This window comes from Setaria viridis, chromosome 3, assembly GCF_005286985.2.
Source record: "Setaria viridis chromosome 3, Setaria_viridis_v4.0, whole genome shotgun sequence".
NCBI lineage: Eukaryota > Viridiplantae > Streptophyta > Magnoliopsida > Poales > Poaceae > Setaria > Setaria viridis.
The window spans coordinates 15,536,265-15,550,849 of record NC_048265.2 but is presented as its reverse complement, the minus strand read 5'-3'; the positions used below and the strand labels follow the sequence as shown (position 1 = coordinate 15,550,849).

Here is a 14,585-nt window from a genome sequence, read left to right as displayed (position 1 = left end):
CGTATGAGTCTTCTCCATTCCCATGTGGGTACTGCATGTATCAAGCTGTATCTCCGTTTCTAGATAACAGAAATGCAGGGCTTACATAAGTACATAACATCTGAAAAGAACTAAATTATTGGTCTCAAACAAGGGAGTTGCTATTCAGAACTACAAGCTAGATAAAAAGGAACAGCAGGCGGGGCGAAACCCCCACACGAGACAGATTACGAGACAACGAGGTGCTGTCTCACAAATCGTCTCTTATTTATGCAATGGTATATCTTCGCGCTGTCTGCCTCACAGCTTCGAGAGTGCAACGTCCATCACGTCAATGAAGAAGTCTGCAACACGAAATCACGAAATCATTCGTCATTCTGTGGCACAATCACGGACCACAGGTTCATCCATGATGGATTCTTCAGTAGAGATGCAGATCTTACCGGAGTCCTCTTTGGTGAAACACAACGGCGGTGTTATCCTGAACACGTTGCCGTAGAAACCACCCTTCCCGACGAGCACCCCCATATCTGTCCAAGAACAGAGCTCAGATCAGAGACAGCTCTGCATCTAGCTGCAAACCTGGAAAAGTAGTCGAAGCTCAACACACGTACCTTTCATATGGTTCATGACATGTGAGATCTCAGCTTTGGCTGGGGTTTTCTTTTCACGGTCTGTCACCAGCTCAGCTCCAAGTAGGAAGCCTTTCCCCCTAACATCACCAATAACTGCAGAACAGACCGGTAAAATGTAAGCAGCAGGTGATAATGGCCTGATTTATTGGTTCTCGTTATTTGCCTTGCTGACTTACTGTCATGCTTCTCTTTCAGCTTGTTAAGCCGCTCCTTCAGATAGGAGCCTACAACAAACGCGTTCTCCTGGAGCTTCTCCTTCTCCAGCACTTTGAGAACAGCGTGCCCACCCGCAGTGCTGACAGGGTTACCGCCGAAGGTATTGAAGTAGCTTCTACGGGTCAACACCTGAGCAATCTCCGGCGTTGTCACAACAGCTCCTATCGGTATGCCATTTCCGATACCCTGAAGATCAACAGCAGGAAAATTCAGCCAATGGCTCGATACACTGGAGGTGCATTTTGACAACATGATCACATATGCATGGAGCCTCAACATCATGGAGGGTATTCAGGCTTACCTTGGCCATGGTAACTATGTCTGGGATGACACCGTGGCCTTCAAATCCCCAGAAGTGGCTTCCAGTTCGTGCAACACCTGCCTGAACTTCGTCAGCAATGCAGAGACCACCCGCTTTCCTTACGATATTGTATGCCGCTGGCAAGTATCCTGGTGCCAGTTCCACTATTCCACCAACTCCCTTGGGGAAAAACATATTGTGTTCAGGGAACAAAATAACTTTTCATTGGAATGCCTTAGAATAGTGAAGATGCTTAGATGATGTTTTGATATTGGCATACCTGTATGGCTTCTGAAATGAAACCAGCGACTCTCCCTGAAGTCCCAAATTCAATGATTTCCTGAACATCTCTGGCATATTTCTCCCCATCAGAGCCAAAAGCGCCCCTGTAGGGGTCTGGGTTAAGCGCATGGTGTACTCCCGTCTGGACACATTGTGATCTAGCGATCATCATGGTGTTTTGCCACAAAACAAGACACTAAATGGATATTTAAAGTACAGTGGCGCAAATAACAAGGGACCAATGCACATATAGCTACGGAACTTCATTGGTTTGATATGGTGTTCCAATTAAAAATTATGTGGGTTTCACGTTAATGCAGTACTGAAAATGGAAGGGGCACCTACCTGAACAACATTGAATTTCCAATTGGATTGAGCGGTAGCACCCATTGTTCCAGCAGCATTCCCGTGGTATCCATTCCTAAGCGAGATAATGTCATTGGAACCAGTGTAAAGCCGTGCAATCATCAATGCAAGCTCATTAGCCTCTGTTCCTGAATTTGTGAAGAAAACTACCTGAAAAGAACAACAGCAATTTCCGTGAGGCTCGATCATCCAAAAGAACATGTCAGTCCTGAACAAACTTTATATACAGAAATATTTGAAGTTTTTTCTTATGGAATACCTTCAGATCACCGGGCATTTTGGATGCCAGTGCCTCTGCAAAATCTGCAATGGCATGATTGAGATACAGAACTGTGGAGTGTTGGATCCTCTTTGCCTGGTTTACTATGGCTTCAACCACATCAGGATGGCAGTGCCCACAACAAACTGTTGCAATGCCACCAAAAGCATCCAGGTAACGACGGCCATCCTCGTCAAATAGGTACTGCATCTTTCCATCAACTATGTTCAACTGCAACAATTATTGCATAATAAAATGATCATCTGTCAGTATAGGATCTTTAAAAAAAAGCAATAATGATGTGGCACTGACAGACTTTAGCATGCATTGCTTGATTGGAAAAACTAACATACTTGATCGGGTTTTATATAAAATCCTACAAGGGCACTGAGTCTGCCAGCCTCAGGTATTAAGTAATGGCACAATGACAACATGCAGTGGTTAACTTTGCTGTTTCCTTCTTTTTGGAGACGCAAGTGACCTCAAAGTGCATTCTGATTGTTTTCTCTTCCTTTGTGCCAACTTTATCAAATAGATATGTATCCCTTTTAAAATTACTCAATGTGTGACACACGTGCTTCTCTGAATGCTGCACATGAGTTCCAATGGAACCGGAGTCAGCAAGTTAGGTACACAGTTTGGTACTATCTACAAGAATCCAATCTTTACCTTGTCTATGTAATTCGGCATATGTGTGCTCAGCTAAATGTTGTGATGTCAGTAACCATGTTTTTGAGAAACAAGTGGCGCAGCTGCATATGTTTGAGATCTAAGAAATCCAAAACATAGTTACGTAAATTAGTCACTAGAAGCACATAAAACCCTGATTTGCTTCATTACAAGTTTGCAGGCAAAACTGCGCGGCCCTCTATTTTCACAAACCATCGGGACGCCTATCTACGCCATTGCAACAATCCAGGAAAAGCCCATCTCCAAAGGTCATCTATCACTTCTCAACCCATCTGTCATTCTGCACATGGCAAAAGGATCTAGTGGTACGACTGAAAAGAAAAACATTGTCCTCTAGAGACAGTGAGTATCAACTACAAGTTTCCAAGTTTCTTTTCTTGATTCACTTAAGACTCCGATTCGAGTGGTCCTGCCAGCAATGCAGAATTTGTGGCTACTAGCATCTTTGGGAATTCTGAAGGACACCTAGCGACAGAACTCGCTAAGTTATTATCAGATCGCACCTTACTTGAGATAAGATTGGAGCACATGGGATATGGCATTCCTACCAAACCTATCGGAAACCGACAAAGATCACTACTCTGCAAAAGGACTACCAAGAAGACGACATTTCCCCTATAAAAAATAAACAAACAAATAAAAAACAAAAGCCATCAGCAAGAGATAATCATTCAGAAAGGTAGAACACTTAGGAAATTACAGTTCATGCGCCTGGTGCAGAACTTTAATGGTTGTTGCAGAATTGGAACTAAACTGCAGTAGTTCCAGAAAAATGTTGCAGTTGGACAGTTCATTTTAAACTGAGGTACTTCATCTGATCGATGCCGGTTTCCCGGAAAATGATTGGAATCGAGAGGCGGAACGATCTGGTTCCTTCCCACAAAACTGGAGCGGTGATTGAGGGGGGAACGGCGAACGTACAGGGCGGTCGTAGAAGTGGAAGAGGGACGGGCTGAGGAACTGGGCCCGCTTCCGGAAGATCTCCTCGGCCCGCGGCCCGTCGTAGGGCGGCGGTGTGTAGTCGAAGGCCGGCATCCTCGGCAAGGCGGCGCCATTCTCCGGCGCGGGAGCGGCGACGGCGGCCGCGGAGAGGCTGGAGTTGGCCCGGGCGGCGGGGGCGAGCGCGGCCCGGAGGAGCCTCCGGGAGGAGGCGAGGCGCTGCATGTCCGGCGTGCGGCTCTCTCACTCCGCGCGGGTGCGTGGGGACCTCCCGGAGCGGCCGCGGCGCGTGTGTGTGAGCTGCTGGTTAATGCTGGCGGTGGCGGAGGAGGCCATTGGCAATGCCTATAAATAGATGGCCAGATGGGTTTTTTGCAGGTGGGACGTGGGTCAGTGGGTGGGAGGACGACGACGACGGTGGGTGAATGACCAGTCTACCCTTCCCCGCTATCGGCGAGCGGCGGCGGCGGAGGTCTTTGCTTGGTGCGAGAACGAGACGTGCCGGGGTGGTGCGGTGACAGGAACGCCAAGAATTTGTATACATTTTATGCATCGTCCATGTCATGATCTTGTGTTCAGTTTGTTATTTATGTTATGTTTGATTTGGACTGGTTTCTATTAAATTGCAATGAAATCACACCACCGTTTAGCTCACACACACGTTCGGCGCTAAAAGAAAGCAAGAGGAACACGGCACGCAGGGACAACAGATGGCGCAACTCTCGCCCAGCACCAGCTGCACACCAAACCGATCGGAACCAGCAACGTGACGCTATCCTCTAGAGTAAGCTGTTTGGGCATGCATATCCAAATAATGTTGTTGGTTCCGATCCATGTCGAACTTCACTTCATCCACGCATGCAGAATAGAATTCAGAGGCTAGCCGCTGCTCTGCCGGCATACAGGCGACTTGTCATTTGTGAATCCAAGGTTGCCCTGGCTGCTACTAGGTGCGTTTCACCATCGACTAACTGCCAGCTAGCGTCGCTGTCCCAACCGATAGAACAAACCACATGTGTAGGCGCCGTGGCATGGTCGAGGCAAGCTGTTCACGGGTCTGCTGCGTGAACGATCGGCAAAACTGGAGAAGTAGCTGCTGCAACCCCCGTCCGAGCTCCCGGTTCCGGTCTCTCCAGGCCGGCAGGCCCTCACCATCGTCTTCCTCTTCCATGTTTGCTCGGGTTTCAGTTCCAGATTTCTGCAAATACAAAGCTAATGCATGCACACTCAGTTCGCAGTTAGGAAGCAGTGGCCAACCTACATGGTACCTTTTGCTCCTAGTGTGTTTCTCACTTTTAAAAAAAATATAAGTCTGATAAGATGATTGTCCTTTCTAGAATCATCTATTGGTCGCTTATCTTTATTGTCCTATCATGCCCCAGTTGAGGTCCCCGGTGACACCTAGCGTACGTGTGGGACAAATCTGACCTGATTTCGACGGCCCGGGATGGGCGCCACCGCGCCATCTGTTTGCGGTTGTTGCCGCGAGCTTCGCAGGAAAACGATAAACTGAACGCTTCAATCATCACTTGATGTCCACCTAGCTTGAAACTCTGCAGAACAATGACTGCTGACTTGTTCCTCTGATGGTTTTTACCGTGGGTTTCTAGTTTTCTACGGCGTCCAGATGTTGACGTGATCGTCAGCTAGCTGAACTATGCTGTCCTGTCTTGCATCTCTCTCCTCACTTCCTTCTCGGTTCTCTACGGACTCACTGACTCAGCACGAGCACTCTGTGAACAGCATTTTTTTCTTAAGGGACATGGAGTGTAGCAGTGACACCTCGACTCGGACGTGCAAGCCTGCGTTGTGAGACGACCTCGATAAGGTTTCCTGCGTTCGTGTTCTCGATCAGCTGCTGGTACTAATCCTGCTATCATCAATGTCTTCGATCGATCATCATCTCTTTGGCTAGGCTCGGATGCATTGGCCAAGTGGTGCCGAGTCACTCTCCTGATCCAACACAGCTGACGATGCGCTCGGCTTGCTTGTCCCGGCAGGCAGTCAGTGACAGCCGTATGCAAGTTGGGCGTCGTGAAACGTAAGTGATGACTCAGGACTCAGGAGGTTCATTATATTATGCAGCGCATGCAGAATGTGGGCTCACCGCACAATCAGTGGCAGGAAAGTGAACTGCTCGTCAGATAGCATTTCAGCAACCCGCAGCATCCATCATCCTTATAAGATGAGCATGTAATCGCAGAGATCATTTTTAGTTGATAAGTTGATGTAATCAGAATCATCTATGATATTTCTGCCAGAGAATAATTATGTCAAGAGGGAAAGAGGCATGGCAGGAGCCTTGGCATGATCGGCGTCGATTCGGCGATCCATACCCTGGCAGCCTGGCCGCACACGTGCACCATGTTAGCTCTAGAGTCTATGGCACTGATGGATCAGTGCAGTAGGACGAGCGGCGCAAGGGGTTAGATTACCTGATGTCATGCATGACTCATGCAAGGAATCTGCGGGGTCAGGATGGGCACTCCTGAACTGACTATTCTGTACTCCTTCCGTTCGCAAATCATAAATCATTCAAAGAGTCAAATTATTTTATATTTGATTAAAATTATAGAAAGGATCATAAACTACGAATAGGTATACTATAAAAATATATTTAATAAAGAAACTAATGATACTAATTTGGTATAATGAATATTAGTATTTATTGTATAAATTTGATCAAATTTGAGATGCTTTGGTTCTTTTAATGACTTAAAATTTGGAGGAACGGACTCCCTCGATGGCTACGATATTACCTCCACTTGCACGTGCTACTTGGTAGTTGTTGATCCCAGCAGTCTTTTTTTGTTGGTTTCGGATCAATGATTTGACACGTTACGATGTTCATGCTTTTAATAGTTCTAGAGGACTTTGACCTAATTTTATGTAAATCGCTACTTGATTGAGTTTTTTTAGATGATGTAATTTGGCTTAGATGAGGTGACAAACTGGCTAGGTTGGCTAGATGAGGTGACGTACTGGTAGCGGTTGTAAAAGCATTTCCAATAAATATTCCTTAATAATTAGTTAATAGGGATATCCTAATATTACATTCACTGTTATCAGAAGAGTTGCTTGCAGTCTCCCAATAATCTCATCCCAATTCAACTGCCGTATTGGGAGAGTCACAGCTCCTCCTTTATTTAGGGAGAGTTGAGGTGAATTATTGGGTTGTTCCAATAATTATTGAAAAAGTAAAGATATAGGGAGATTGCTGGAGCACTATGTTATTATCAACTGTTTAAAAAAGGAGATTGTTGGAGATGCTCTACCAAATCTGTTAGCTTTGCTACTTCCCGGGAAACTAATCGGGCGTACTGGCCTGCAGCCAGGACCTCCAACGGGGGCCTTTCGGGCTGCATCCCCACCTCGTCTTTTAGCCTTTCCAGGACCTGATCCACCCAGTGGGGGCGCGGCCGCGCGGGCCGTCGTATCATCTCCTCGCCCGTAGCTGGGCCGCCATCGCGCCTCCTCTCAACGACGCCTCTCGTACGTAACTAACACTGCTGGGCCGTTGCGCCTTCCGGATGCGTCTACACAGCAGCCTGGCCCGCCTGCATCCCACGCGGGCTGCTCTGTCCAACCGGCCGCCGCCGTTTACTGGACCGAGGGGAGGGAATCCAATATTTCCAATCCCACCACCACCTGCGCCGTGTACAAGCACAAACGGCACCGCCCGCGTTGTCCCGGCGAGCGGGCCGGCACCGCCGCACCCGACTACCCGAGCCGAGCGCACCAGCGCGTCAGCCAGAAAGCGCGCCTTCCCGGCCGGCCGGCCGCGGCCGGTGCACATATCTTTCGCTCCGGGGGATGATGGGCGCAATGATTTTCTCCCCGCGGTCCCGGGCGCAATGAGTATGCGCCCCGGCCGCGACCACGAACCCGAGCCCCGTAACCGTACGTACACTACATCCCCGTCCTGGCCGGGCACGCACGCTCGATCGCGCACCGGCCGCTGGGCGGCACTAGCGAAGACACGCGCGCGCAGCTACGCCGACGCGGACGACGCGAAAGCGGAGCACTCACCGCCTGCTGCTGGCTGCAGACCTTCTAGAGTTCTAGCTGGCCAGGCTCGCGGACGTGATCCTGGCCGTGGCCGGGCCGACATGGATGTTTGGGAGACGAAGGGGCAGCGAGCGCAGTCTCCGATGCTCCCCACGGCGGAGCTGCAATGCTCTCTTTCGGGGGTTGTTCGGGGTGTTTGTTTTCGTGGTCTAAAGTCTAAATTTGTGTCACATTGAATAAGCTAATTATAAAACTAATTATACAGATAGAAACTAATTCACGAGACGAATCTATTGAGCCTAATTAATCAATCATTAACAAATAGTTACTGTAGCATCACATTGTCAAATTATGAACTAATTAAGCTTAATAAATTCGTCTCGCAAATTAATCTCTATCTGTGCAATTAATTTTGTAATTAATTTATATTTAATACTCCTAATTAGTATCTACATATTCGATATAACAGGAATTTTAGTACCTCCTACGGAACCAAACACTCGCTTCAGGCTCTAGCCTCTGCCCGGCACTGCACGATTCGCTGCATCCCTTGCACCCGGCCGGCAAAAACTGCAGAAACCAGTGATCATGAGGCGACCCGTGCTTGTTGGAGCCAAGTAATTTCACTGCGACTAGCACAGCGTACCGTCTCCTCTCCTCGTCTTGCTCCACGCCGGCATTAGACGTGATGATGCAAGTGTGACGTGGCCTGGCGCGATGGATCGAGCGGATGATGGGCAGAACAGATCAGCAGCGCGCCCTGGACCTTTTTGCCGGCAGAGTCCACTGCTCTCTGTTTCTCGGCATGGGCAGATAAATGTAACCCCACCACAAAGATACGGGCGGCGCTGTGCACTCTCCCTAGGCCTCAAATTTTTCTTCTGAAGAACGCATGGGGGAATGGCGAGTGCAGGACCCGCATGTGTTTATCCAATCCACCTGACGACCTGGTTAATCAGGTACGTGCGCGCAAAGTGACTGGAAGTGGACGGAGTTGGTGATTGGGCCGTGGTGGTGCGTGGCGCATTCGCCCGTGCGTTCCTACTGGTCTTGGAGATCCTGCTGCAAGTCATCCGTGCGCCTGCTGATATCATCGCTACTGCTTGTGATGCTATGTTTTTTCAGTCAGTCTATTGCATGAGGATTCATAAATGCACGCATGCCACGAGACGTGTTTTTTTAGAAAATATAATTTTTAAAACTTCTTATAAAAATCATAAACATCTTACCGTCGATCCGGTAGAGACTAAAAATATAGTCATGGGTATTTCCTAGAAAATTACTTATTTTTGTCATTGTGAAAATAGTCTAAGGTACCCCTAATCTATATCTAAACTACATATCTCTGCCACATAAAAAATAACATTCTAATCTTCATATAAATTAACCACCTATACTATTATAAAAAAATAAATTAAGCAGCCCTAAATTTGCATCTAAATAACCACATATCCCATTCTTAAAAATCAAAACTAACCCTAATGTTGAATCTAAATTACCAATACATGCTATTATTTGCACAACAACGTATTGCTCTATACTACCTATTCTGGTGTTTTAATGCAGAAAATAAACTTTAGGTTTATATGCATGATTTGTGTCACCATATAGACTATGTATATACGGAAGATATTAGGACATCGATTTTCATGTTAAATATGTAGCTCACAACTAAATGTTCAATTACGCAGGTGCGATGAAAAGAAAAAATATAAATATGGATTAAAAGGTATATAGATTTAAAAAGATTAAATGTAAATATTTATTTGTATGAGTATTGTATTAGAATATTTAACAAATAACAAATGAAGTAAAGCTAAGTGAAATGTAAACCATTTTGATCATTAGATATGTGCCTTCATTTTTTTCATAATTTCTAATACGTGGACAAAAATTAGCCGTGCGGGAGCACAGCTAGAGATGGACTAGTTGAGCTAGTCAGCTCGCTGTTTGTGCGTCCAACATCTGATCTGTTGGCATACGAGTAGAAGGTAAGTAGAGTTTTTTTTTCCCTTCAAGAGACTATTCTCGAGTCTAGCTATACATTTCCTACTCTTCATCAGTTCTAGTTGTTAGCTGTGCTTGCAGGCCTGGGGCCTGGGGCATGCACGTCATGTGACGAACAAGAGGGTTCGAGAAGTGAGATGCATCATGCAGGGGTCCGTGAAAAGCAGATACCCTGCTCTAGTGCGTTTGTAAGGTGACCATGCTTTAATGATTTACTCTTCGGTCTTGTTTTTCAGGCTTTCAGATGCAAGATCGTCGCAAATATTCTTTGAAGTCTTAATTCGTGATTCAAGTCTTACGTTTCGGCCTGGTCATCATCATTTGATTTTGTCATGCTGATCAGCATTACGAACTTCTCTCCACGGTAAAATAATGTCAAGCTACTCAGGCTGAAACGACGGGAGGGTTAGCAGATGGGTACATGAACACATAGAGTCTCTGCAATTGATCTAGCTACCTACCTCATTAGTTGTACAGGTTCGAGGTTCGTATATAAAATATGAATGATTGTACAGACACTTGCCTAATCCTCTCTGTCTAGTATCTGTGTGTGTACGGAGGTGACTAGTAACCTGGCAGGCATCGAAACGCTGTGTAACTCATCGGAACGCCATCTTTTGGGTGCAACAATCCAAGTCGGAAGTCTTTCTTGAACCAACTGAATATGACCACCCGACCGCTAGATTACATGAACCATGCATGGACGACGTCCTAAATCAACTAATCCAAGGTACCCGCACACGGAACTGAACCCGTACCCAACCACATCAGATCGACATCTGATTTGGTTTTACGAAACGTGGAGATCGAGGACCGGATGACTACGTTCGATATATGTGCACGTGTAGCGTACACATACTGATACGAAATCTGTACCTGCTGGTACGCCGGCCGGCCTGTGTGCTAGTGTGTGAAACGATTCGCGCCAGAAGCATCAAACCGTACCGCATGTCGTTAGCTGTGGCTGACTGGCTGAGCTCTCCAGCTGCAAAATACAAACGTCAGGAGCTGCGAATTCTGGAACCACACAGGCTTCGCTACCTCAGCCAACCCGGGTAGCTGGCTGGCTCCTGCGCCCTGCAGTTACGAACCTCGCCGTCTCTCGCTACCCTCTTAACCTCTGCTTTGACAGCATGATATGATACCTCCTCGCCTTGCAACCAAACACGTTCCCCAGCACGGATGAACACGTCGTGGAACGCGGGTCGTCTCTGCTGACGAGATCGACCAGGCCGTCCGCGCTGCCGTCGTGGCCGGCGGCTGACCACTCGGCCACCGAACTTCCATTCCGAGGCGTTCCGAGCCGTGAACCGCGCGCCGGCGCGGCTACGCAGCCCACGCTTCACGTTCCGCGCCGCGGCACCAGAAGTTCTTAGCGGCTCCCAATGTTGACGAACGATGGCAGGAGTCCCCAGCTTCCAACTGACGACGGACGGACCGACGGTTTGAACGGTGCACTACTGTGGTCTCGCACCTGCGGACCTGATGGAGCCGTGTCCCATGATCTTCAGTGCTAGCGTTGTTACTGCCATCTCGTGTACGTACGTTGTTGTTGCCAACCTTGGCCCGTTGGCCGGCCATCTCCGTCACGTCAGGTGCGTGCATGTCCACGCCACCACTACCAGTCGTTCCTCCTGGCCCAGGCCCCGGAGCGCTATATAAGCAGCGGCTTGAGCAGCGCACTATGGACAACAGGAAAACACATAGCCACATCGGAGCCACAGCCATCGCCATCGCCGCTGGTGGTTTGCTGATCGCCGTCGACGGCCGGCGCCCCCCACTCGCCGAGATCGCATAAGTACCACACCTCGATCGGTGCGGCGAGCGCGTGCAAATCGGGAAAAATCCTCCCCACTGACCACTATGTCTTCATCGGCCCACTGGCTGAGCCTGGTCGGGAGCGTCTGGCTGCAGACCGTGAACGGCCCCAACGCCGACTTTCCCGTCTACTCGTCGCAGCTCAAGGAGATCAAGGGCATCTCCCAGGTGCGGCTCAACTTCCTCGCCGCCGCCTCCGACGCCGGGAAGCTCTTCGGCTGGTTCGCCGGGGTGGCCGCGCTGCACCTCCCGCTCTGGGCGGTGGCGCTCACCGGCGCCGCGTTCGGCCTCGTCGGCTACGGCGTCCAGTTCCTCTTCCTCGAGAGGCCCGGGCTCGCGTACTGGCACCTCTTCGTGCTCACCTCCCTCGCCGGCAACGGCATCTGCTGGATCAACACCGTGTGCTACCTCCTCTGCATCAAGAACTTCCCCTCCGACAGCCGCGTCGCCGTCAGCCTCGCCACGAGCTACCTCGGGCTCAGCGCCAAGTTCTACACCACCATGGCCAAGACCCTCCCCAGGGCGGCGAGGGCGAGATACTCCACCACCAAGGTGTACCTCCTCCTCAATGCCGTCGTCCCTATGGCGGTCACGCTCGTGGCGGCGCCGTCGCTCCGGGTGGTCGAGCTCCGCAAGGACACCAAGAGGACCCAGGCGCCGTTCCTCGCCATGTTCGCGATCACCCTGGCCACCGGAGCCTGCGCCATCATCGGCAGCGTAGGCGCCAAGTCCATCGGCCTCTCGACCAGAGAACACATGGTCAGCTTCTTCGTGCTGCTCGCCCTGCCTCTGCTGATCCCTGTGGTGCTCAGGGTCAGGGAGAGCATGGCCAAGATACGGGAGACCAAGTGGGAGAACCGGATCCACGACCACGACTCCGACGGGGCCGAGACGGCGGTGTCGGTGTCGGTGGTCGAGCTTGAGGCGGAGGACAAGCAAGAGGAGCAGGGGCAGGAGGCCGAACCACAGAGGAGTAGTCAAGAGGAGGTCGGCGGGCTCCGACTGCTGAGGAAACTTGACTTCTGGCTCTACTTTTTCAGCTACATGTTCAGCGGCACGCTGGGGCTGGTCTTCCTCAACAATCTGGGCCAGATCGCCGAGTCGCGAGGACTCGCCGACGCGTCCACTCTGGTCTCCCTGTCCTCCTCGTTCGGCTTCTTCGGTCGCCTCCTTCCTGCCTTCTTGGACTACTACACCGCCAAGTAAGCGCCGCTACCTCTGTTCATTATGCCATCATCTCCTCACTAGATCATCTTGCACGCAACAACGTCGCATGCATCAGATTGTACTAGTTCTGACAAAAAAAAATGGAAATGTGCATGAGCAGGAGCGGCTACTCCCTCTCAAGGACGGCGTCCATGGCGTCGCTGATGGCGCCCATGTCCGGCGCGTTCTTCCTCCTTCTGCACCCGAAGAACATGTCCCTGTACGCCAGCACGGCCGTGGTCGGAACGTGCACGGGCGCCATCACCTCGGTGGCCGCGTCGGCGACCAACGAGCTGTTCGGCACCAAGAACTTCGGCGTCAACCACAACGTGGTGGTCGCCAACATCCCCCTGGGCTCGCTCTGCTTCGGCTACCTGGCCGCGTACCTGTACCAGAGGGGCGCTCACGGCGGCAACCGCTGCATGGGCGCCGCCTGCTACCGGGACACCTTCCTCCTCTGGGGCGCGACCTGCGCCCTGGGCACGGCGCTGTGCATGGTGCTGTACGCGCGGTCGCGCGGCTCCGCCGGGAGGCGGCTACCACGCTAGGGCGCCAGGCGTGTGCGGCGCTGGTTGGCTAACGTAGATGATGATCATAAAGAAGGGACCAGAAGTTTCTCTGGTGAGTGAGTTTAGCTGTTTAGGTGCCACATAATTAAGAGGGGGAATAAAATATCTAGAGAGTACTGCTAGGTGATGTAGTGCAGCATTTTTTTTTCTTTCTTTGTAAGAATCTTTTGTTTTATTAGTTTGTTGATGACTCAACTTACAAAACAGTCCCTTGGAGACTCTGAAAAGCAATGTGTATGCTTACGGATGAAAAGAAACAGAGAGCATGTAAACGATGCTGGGAATCGCAAGTTTTTTTTGCGATATCAGCACGGTATGTTCCAACACAGTTTCTAACATGTTTGAGGTCATCCAGCGAATTTCTTGTTGGTTCTACTGCATCTCTCAAAAAAGGCAGCAAATTTTTTTATACATGACCATTTCGGACAAAAGTTGCCAAGGGAAAGCAACTCCACTCGGTGCATCAACCAAATACTTTCAACACCATCATGTTTATTACACCGCCCCATTTCATGTATAGGCGCCGCCGCCAGACCAAACCTATATGTCCAGTGCTTCCTCCATCCATAATCGGGGCTATATTTTTGCTGCAATACACCGGCCACAAAGCAAAAAACTTGACATACTGTAATCTGGAGCGCCTTTGGCTACTATTAATGGAAATCCGGTGGGAACACTCTCCCCTCCTGTTCATTATAAAAAAATACAAAGATGTGATAATGTATTGATGAGAGATGCAACTTATTTCATTCAATTGGTTGTGAGCAACATCGTAGTTCAAGCAGTTTGGGGAAAAAAAGACATGTTGTTTGAAAGATAGATGCATTTGAACTTTGTAAAACAAAATAAACATAATTCTACCCTAGCACTTCATACCTCAATAATTAAGAGAATCATGATGTTTTGCTACTTAGTAAAAGGTTTATGTGCTTCCTCTGCTCTCAAATATATATAATAAGTATATTTAGTTCTGTGACTGTCCATGCAAACTAAGGCGGACAATGCGAATAACTTAGGCAACGCTTTAGTCTAATCCTAAGTCAATCTTATTTGGAAACTTTTGACCATATAGAAAAATATGCGATACGAAATAAATGCACCATCAAGACATGTTATGGCGGATTTAATGAAACTAACTTGATGTTGTAGGTGCTGTACATTTTTTATAAAGTTGGTCAAAGTTAGAAGAATTTCACATAGGGCAAAACTGAGACATCTTACATTTCTAGGGAGTATATTGGTTAGGTGCATTTATGTAGGGGTAAATTCGAAAAGTAGAGGTCAAAACGTGCTTCGGAGTCATTGATGGT

The 14,585-nt window shown here is 49.0% G+C and overlaps 2 protein-coding genes and 1 long non-coding RNA gene across 3 annotated transcripts; 1 reads left to right on the top strand and 2 right to left on the bottom strand.

Annotated features, from left to right (window-relative positions):
* Positions 1-38: 38 nt before the first annotated feature.
* On the bottom strand, positions 39-3,977 carry LOC117848334 (alanine--glyoxylate aminotransferase 2 homolog 3, mitochondrial). Its single transcript, XM_034729690.2, has 9 exons — positions 3,650-3,977; positions 2,039-2,269; positions 1,759-1,929; positions 1,412-1,555; positions 1,132-1,311; positions 791-1,016; positions 594-707; positions 423-509; positions 39-323 (listed from the first exon to the last, which is right to left on the bottom strand). Exons 1-9 carry the CDS (start codon positions 3,890-3,892, stop codon positions 280-282), a joined length of 1,440 nt encoding a protein of 479 aa, XP_034585581.1. The 5' UTR covers positions 3,893-3,977; the 3' UTR covers positions 39-279.
* On the bottom strand, positions 2,341-3,643 carry LOC117848335 (uncharacterized). Its single transcript, XR_004638870.1, has 2 exons — positions 2,708-3,643; positions 2,341-2,627 (listed from the first exon to the last, which is right to left on the bottom strand). It is a non-coding gene; the product is annotated as an uncharacterized lncRNA (long non-coding RNA).
* Positions 3,978-11,361: 7,384 nt separating the features above from the next.
* Positions 11,362-13,634, top strand: LOC117847329 (protein NUCLEAR FUSION DEFECTIVE 4). Its single transcript, XM_034728519.2, has 2 exons — positions 11,362-12,702; positions 12,828-13,634. The coding sequence occupies exons 1-2, from the start codon at positions 11,546-11,548 to the stop codon at positions 13,252-13,254; spliced, it is 1,584 nt and encodes a 527-aa protein (XP_034584410.1). The 5' UTR covers positions 11,362-11,545; the 3' UTR covers positions 13,255-13,634.
* The last annotated feature ends 951 nt before the right edge of the window (positions 13,635-14,585 follow it).

Bases quoted from the DNA above. Each gene is read 5' to 3' on its own strand.
- LOC117848334 (XM_034729690.2), bottom strand. From the start codon at position 3,892: ATGCAGCGCCTCGCCTCCTCCCGGAGGCTCCTCCGGGCCGCGCTCGCC. The intron at 1,930-2,038 runs GTATTCCATAAG...TGTTCTTTTCAG, and splicing joins AAATGCCCGGTGATCTGAAG to GTAGTTTTCTTCACAAATTC. The intron at 708-790 runs GTAAGTCAGCAA...TCTGTTCTGCAG, and splicing joins GCTGAAAGAGAAGCATGACA to TTATTGGTGATGTTAGGGGG.
- LOC117847329 (XM_034728519.2), top strand. From the start codon at position 11,546: ATGTCTTCATCGGCCCACTGGCTGAGCCTGGTCGGGAGCGTCTGGCTG. The intron at 12,703-12,827 runs GTAAGCGCCGCT...GTGCATGAGCAG, and splicing joins TTGGACTACTACACCGCCAA to GAGCGGCTACTCCCTCTCAA.